The 7,722-nt window shown below is 39.7% G+C and overlaps 1 protein-coding gene across 1 annotated transcript in view; it reads left to right on the top strand.

Annotated features, from left to right (window-relative positions):
* Positions 1-6,577, top strand: part of LOC121377260 (centromere protein O-like) — a 27,459-nt gene extending 20,882 nt beyond the window's left edge. The window contains exon 6 of the mRNA XM_041505183.1: positions 5,709-6,577. Within this exon, the coding sequence (XP_041361117.1) occupies positions 5,709-5,854 (146 nt within the window). The 3' untranslated portion in view covers positions 5,855-6,577. The remainder of the gene's footprint in view (positions 1-5,708) is intronic.
* Positions 6,578-7,722: the final 1,145 nt, after the last annotated feature.

The following is a 7,722-nucleotide window of genomic DNA, read 5'->3' as shown; positions in this document are numbered from 1 at the left end:
CACACAGCACACTCTTTGATATATCAGTCGTGGTGCACTGGCTGCAACAAGAAAAAGCACATAGCACACTCTTTGATAGATCAGTCATGATGCACTGGCTGCAACAAGAAAAAGCACATAGCACACTCTTTGATAGATCAGTCGTGATGCACTGGCTGCAACAAGAAAAAGCACATAGCACTCTTTGATAGATCAGTCGTGGTAGACTGGCTGCAACAAGAAAAAGCACACAGCACACTCTTTGATAGATCAGTCATGGTAGACTGGCTGCAACAAGAAAAAGCACAGAGCACACTCTTTGATAGATCAGTCGTGGTGCACTGGCTGCAACAAGAAAAAGCACATAGCACACTCTTTGATATATCAGTCGTGGTGCACTGGCTGGAACAAGAAAAAGCACATAGCACACTTTTTGATAGATCAGTCGTGGTGCACTGGCTGGAACAAGAAAAGCACATAGCACACTCTTTGATAGATCAGTCGTGATGCACTGGCTGCAACAAGAAAAAGCACATAGCACACTCTTTGATAGATCAGTCGTGGTGCACTGGCTGCAACAAGAAAAAGCACATAGCACACTCTTTGATATATCAGTCATGGTGCACTGGCTGCAACAAGAAAAGCACATAGCACACTCTTTGATAGATCAGTTGTGGTGCACTGGCTGGAACAAGAAAAAGCACACAGCACACTCTTTGATATATCAGTCGTGGTGCACTGGCTGCAACAAGAAAAAGCACACAGCACACTCTTTGATATATCAGTCGTGGTGCACTGGCTGGAACAAGAAAAAGCACATAGCACACTCTTTGATAGATCAGTCGTGGTGCACTGGCTGCAACAAGAAAAAGCACATAGCACACTCTTTGATATATCAGTCGTGGTGCACTGGCTGCAACAAGAAAAAGCACATAGCACACTCTTTGATAGATCAGTCGTGGTGCACTGGCTGCAACAAGAAAAAGCACACAGCACACTCTTTGATATATCAGTCGTGGTGCACTGGCTGCAACAAGAAAAAGCACATAGCACACTCTTTGATATATCAGTTGTGGTGCACTGGCTGGAACAAGAAAAAGCACATAGCACACTCTTTGATAGATCAGTCGTGGTGCACTGGCTGCAACAAGAAAAAGCACACAGCACACTCTTTGATATATCAGTCGTGGTGCACTGGCTGCAACAAGAAAAAGCACATAGCACACTCTTTGATAGATCAGTCGTGATGCACTGGCTGCAACAAGAAAAAGCACATAGCACACTCTTTGATAGATCAGTCGTGATGCACTGGCTGCAACAAGAAAAAGCACATAGCACTCTTTGATAGATCAGTCGTGGTAGACTGGCTGCAACAAGAAAAAGCACACAGCACACTCTTTGATAGATCAGTCATGGTAGACTGGCTGCAACAAGAAAAAGCACAGAGCACACTCTTTGATAGATCAGTCGTGGTGCACTGGCTGCAACAAGAAAAAGCACATAGCACACTCTTTGATAGATCAGTCGTGGTGCACTGGCCTCAACAAGAAAAAGCACATAGCACACTCTTTGATAGATCAGTCGTGGTGCACTGGCTGCAACAAGAAAAAGCACATAGCACACTCTTTGATAGATCAGTCGTGGTAGACTGGCTGCAACAAGAAAAAGCACATAGCACACTCTTTGATAGATCAGTCATGTGTTGGGATGGGAAAAAACCAGAGTGTGGGTCCACTGAGGTGATTTGATCCTAAGAAAAAAGAAAGGAATGTTTTATTTAATGATGCACTCAACACATTTTATTTACAGTTATATGGTTAAGGACCACACAGATTTTGAGAGGAAACCTGCTGTCGCCACTACATGGGTTACTCTTTCCGATTAGTAGCAAGGGATCTTTTATTTGCGCTTCCCACAGGCAGAATAGCACAAACCATGGCCTTTGTTGAACCAGTTATGGATCACTGGTCGGTGCAAGTGGTTTACACCTACCCATTGAGCCTTGCGGAGTACTCACTCAGGGTTTGGAGTTGGTATCTGGATTAAAAATCCCATGCCTCGACTGGGATCCAAACCCAGTACCTACCAGCTTGAAGACCGATGGCCTAACCTTGTTTTTGTTAGTCCCCTACCGGTCCAACTGGAGGGGACTATAGGTTTCATCTCCGTCCTGTCTGTCTGTCTGTCTGTCTGTCTGTCTGTCCATCCGTTGGTCCGTGCCACGTTTTCCAGAAGGCCTTGAGATATTAACCTGAAATTTTGTGTATAGCTTTATCATGTACTGTTACAGATCAAGTTTGACATTCATGGCGATTTGCCAATTTTGGACAGAGTTATGGCCCTTGAATTTGGGCAATGTGCAAATTATTGGTTTTCCGGACTTCTTTTTTAGAAGGCCCTGAACTAATTTTTTTTTTATACATGTAGTTTTATCATGTATTGTTACAGATGAAGTTTAACTTTCATGGTAATTTACCCATTTTTGACAGAGTTATGGCCCTTGAACTTAGGAGATATGGAAAAACAAATTCCGGACTTTTGTTTTGCAATACCTGAAAATATTGAGGTGAAATTTTATATATAGCTTTATCATGTACTGTTACTGATCACGATTCATAGTGATTTACCCACTTTTCACAGATGCTTGGTCCTTAAATTTAGGAGATAAAAATAATTGTTAGCAGTACTCTCAAAATGCTTCTTATCTCTGTTGATGTTTAATGCAGATGTGTTTTTACAAATTAATTGTGAATAGTTGGGGTTTTTTTTTCTCACTAAGATTTTTGTTGATAATAGTTTGTTCATTCATTCTTCTGTCCTTTTAATTTAATCTTAAGAACAAGTGTAGCCTATGACAGTTTTATGATATCGTAGTGCTAAGATAGTTTCGAAAATATAGCACTATGATATCAAGGATCGATGCTAGACCAATTGGACACCAAGCATGTGCTTTACCACTAGGCTACGTCTGTATTTAGTGTGCACTTTTGTAAACACGGGACAGCACATACCAGTCATGGGTTTTAGGCAAACAATGTACCACTGAGCCACTGTATATCCCGCTTCTTAAATACAAGGGGGTGGGACAGCATTCGCCTGGTGCGCGATCAATCTAGGATCGATCCCCATCGGTGGGCCCATTGGGCTATTTCTCATTCCAACCAGTGCTCCACAACTGGTGTAACAAAGGTCATGGTATGTACTACCCTGTCTGTGGTATGGTGCATATAAAAGATCCCTTGCTGCTAATCAAAAAGAGTAGCCCATGAAGTGACGACAGTGAGTTTTCTATCTCAATATCGGTGTGGTCCTTAACCATATGTCCGATGCCATATAAGCGTAAATAAAAATGTATTGAGTACGTCGTTAACTAAAACATTTCCTTCCTTCTTAAATACAATGTAGAAAAGAGGGCTGGGTTCAGCCAGACCGAGCAGAATAGCGTCTGCTAGACTGGTTTATGAGCTTCACAGTAAATCAGATGGCCACGTCGGGAACCAATCAAATAGTTCGTGGACGTTATCGAAACAGTTGATGGCTAAACTTGGGGCTGGACTCCAATCTCCTTTTCTGTTTGTCCATCACCCTGGTTACGCAGTGCTTGAAGTGGTCCACTCAAAACAAAGATTTACAATTTAACAACAAGTGCAATAAGAATGCCGGCGTCCTCCACTTTATTGCTTGTGATATATGAAACGTGTCAGTTTTACGACATCAGCAGTTAGAGTTTTCAGTCTTGTTCACTAGTGTGTTGACTTGCAGTTGTGTTCGAGTTTTATGTCTTGGTCGTGTTACTAACTATAAACCCGTACCAGTAAACATGGTCAGTAATTTCTGTTTGGCTTCATGTACAAGGGGCGGGACGTAGCCCAATGGTAAAGTGCCCGCTTAAATTGATGCGCAGTCGGTCTGGGATCGATCCCAGTCAGTGGACCCATTGGGTTAAACATTGTCAGTAATTCCAGTTTGGTTTCATGTAAAAAGGGGTGGGATGTAGCCCTGTGGTAAAGTACCCACTTGATGCACAGTTGGTCTGGGATTGATTCCTGTCGGTGGACCCATTGGGTTAAACATTGTCAGTAATTCCAGTTTGGTTTCATGTAAAAAGGGGTGGGATGTAGCCCTGTGGTAAAGTACCCACTTGATGCGCAGTCAGTCTGGGATCGATCCCTGTCGGTGGACCCATTGGATTATACATTATTGGTAATTCCAGTTTGGTTTCATGTAAAAAGGGGTGGGATGTACCCCAGTGATAAAGTACCCACTTGATGCACAGTCGGTCTGGGATCGATCCCAGTCGGTGGACCCATTGGGCTATTTCTCATTCCAGCCAGTGCACAATGACTGGTTTATCAAAGGCCATGGTATGTGCTATCCTATCTGTTGGATGGTGCATATAAAATATCCCTTGCTACTAATGGAAAAATATAGCGGGTTTCCTCTCTAAGATTAAATGTTAAAATTACCAAATATTTGATATCCAATAGTCAATAATCAATGTGCTGTAGTGGTGTCGTTAAACAAACAAAACAAACTTGTATGTTACCAACTTTATCCCATATCAGTAAACATTCAGTAATTGCAATAAGGCTTGATTTAAAAAATAAATAAAAAACTGAACATATAAAAAATAACAAAACAAATTGTCTATTTTTATGTGCAATTTGTAAACAAAATGGAATTTGGTCAATATATAAATAAACCCTCATCCACAGTGAAGAATGTTGTTTGCTCATGGAGTTTTAAATTAAATTTCTTCTTTTTTTCTTACAAAACCGATCTCCAATTAGTGAAAACGCATTAGTATGGTAAACTTAAAAAAAAAAAAAAAATCAAGGTCTAACTCTGTGAGCTGTAAAATAGCCAGTAGATGATTTTATTTACTGGTTTGCTTTCTGAAGTAATATAAATAAAATAATTTAGGGCACATACTTGTAGAGAAGTGTGTTTTCTAACCCATCTCAAAAAGTGATCTCATATTGTTTGCATATTGGAAGGAAGGAAGGAATTTTTTTATTTAACAACACACTCAACACATTTTATTTATGGTTATATGATGTCAGACATATGGTTAAGAACCACACAGATATTGAGAGGAAACCCGCTGTCACCATTTCATGGGCTACTCTTTTCGATTAGCAGCCAGGGATCTTTTATATGCACCATCCCACAGACAGGATAACACATACCACGGCCTTTGATATACCAGTCGTGGTGCACTAGCTGGAGCGAGAAATAGCCCAATGACAGGGATCGATCCCAGACTGACCGTGCATCAAGCGAGCGCTTTACCACTGGGCTATGTCCCGCCTCTTTTGCATATTGAGACCATGCAGTAAAACGTTTTTAAATTATTTTTGTCATCTTGAAAAAACCCAAAAACAAACTATCATCAACAATAAAAATTAGTCGTTTTTGTTTTGTTATTGTTGTGGGTTTTTTTATAAGTTAGTTTGGGTTACAACAAATAATTGGCATGGTTTGTTTTTTAACCATTTGCCACCCCAAGAAATTAAATCTTGAGAAAGCTAAAAATTGTTTGTCATTTAATGATAACGGTAAAAACCTTTCATTTTCACAGCAAACATTGAAATTGCAAAAGTGGACAGTTATGAAGATAGTAGTGCTATAATAGTTCCGTTAAGCTGTGTTCTGATCCTTTTATTTGTTTTATATCTTGACACAGAAAAGTACAACACAATTAAGAGTGGTTTGTTTTGTGGTTTCAGACTGTGAGAATGTTGCTGAGCCAAGCCACACACTGCTACAGCACTGGACGGAACTGTTTACCACGCTGTCACTGACGGAAGCAGTGTCAAAAATAGTCTCCATGGAGGTCCAGGCCGAGACTTCAGACTTCACCTCAGAACTGTAGCTACTTATTTAGACTTTAGACTTCACATCAGAATTGTAGCCGCTTGTCCAGACTTCAGAGAACTGTAGCCGCTTGTCCAGACTTCACATCAGAACAGTAACTACTTATTTAGACTTTAGACTTCAGATCAGAAGTGTAGCTACCAGACTTCACTTCAGACTTAACACCAGAACTGTAGCTACTTGTCCAGACTTCACATCAGAACTAGCTACTTATTAAAACGTCATGTCAGAACTTTAGACTTCATATTAGAACTAGCTATCAGAAGTGTATCTACTTATAGCTACTTGTCCAGACTTCACATCAGAACTGTAGTTCCTTATTCAGACTTCATATCAGAACATTAGCTACAAGACTTCACTTCAGAACTGTATCTACTTATAGCTACTTGTCCAGACTTTAGATCACAACTGTAGCTACTTGTCCAGACTTCACATCAGAACTGTAGCCAATTGTCCAGACTTCACATCAGAACTGTAGCCAATTGTCCAGACTTCACTTCAGAACTGTAGATACTTGTCCAGACTTCACATCAGAACTTTGGACTTCTGTGGGTTTAGTCTAACCAATTTGGAGTGTTCCTTGCTTACATCTAGCATTGTAAAGAACCACAAACAGTTACATGACAGCACCAGACAACAAGTGTCTCTGAAACCTGCAATATCTTGTTAATTTGTTGCAAAACAAACATGATAAATACAGTGTTCAACTATAATATAAAAACAGGGTTGTTTTTTTAACTATACCACTAGAGTACTTTGATTTATTAATCATTGTCCATTGGATATCAGATATCTTGGAGAGGAAATCCGCTACATTTTTCCATTGGTAGCAAGGGATCTTTTATTTGCATCATACCATAGACAGGATAGCACATTCCACAACCTTTGATATAGCTGTCAAACATTTAGTAATTCTGACATATAGTCTTAGAGAGGAAACCTGCTACATCATTCCATTAGTAGCAAGGGAACTTTTATATGCACCATACCATAGACAGGATAACACAAACCACGGCCTTTGACATACAAGTCGTGGTGCACTGGCTGGAATGACGAATAGCCCAATGGGATCGATCCTAAACTGACGGTGCATCAAGCGATTACTTTACTATTAGGCATCGTCCTGCACCTCTGATAGAAAGTCTCTTAAAAGTGCTATTCGGTAATTTGGAGTTAGACACTTCCCAGTATTGGCACATCCATGTGTATGTTACGACTAGTATGGCGAACAATTTCAATGCTTAAAATTAAGTGCTCTTACATACTGTCCAAATGTGTTGATATACATGATACTAAATTATTAATAACAAACCGGGAAAACAAGTAAAACAATTTTATTTTGGCTTGATTGGATATACAGCAAGCAAACGAACACTACATGTAATACCACACAGACACTCAGCAAAGTTTTCTACCCATAAAAACAGTATATAAAAATAACTGGCCAGCCAACAATGAAAGTTGAAAAATGTTTGTTATACAACACCTCAGCAATATAAAAGTACGCCTATTTGGTGTCTGACTTATAGGATATTAAACAAGCTTCTGTTTCTCATTTCATGAGGGACATAAACATGATATGAAATGGTAGCGAGTTTAATATCCTAATAATTTATTACCCATAATCGATCTCAATTTTATATCACTCATTCATAACGTTCCTGTAAGGTAGTGCGCCAGTTGATGACATCCAAGTGTTTCGTCCCACTTATAATTCTACTGGGACGTATAACTTTGATATTTACCAAGATATTTTTAACCATATGGGTAATAATTATGGTTTGGAAAGGAAAGGAATGTTTGTTTAACGACACCTCAGCCCATTTTAAACTTGGGCTATTTGATGTCCAACATAATATGGTTATT

Source organism: Gigantopelta aegis, chromosome 7 (genome assembly GCF_016097555.1).
Source record: "Gigantopelta aegis isolate Gae_Host chromosome 7, Gae_host_genome, whole genome shotgun sequence".
Lineage (NCBI taxonomy): Eukaryota > Metazoa > Mollusca > Gastropoda > Neomphalida > Peltospiridae > Gigantopelta > Gigantopelta aegis.
This window is presented reverse-complemented; position numbering and strand designations above follow the sequence as displayed.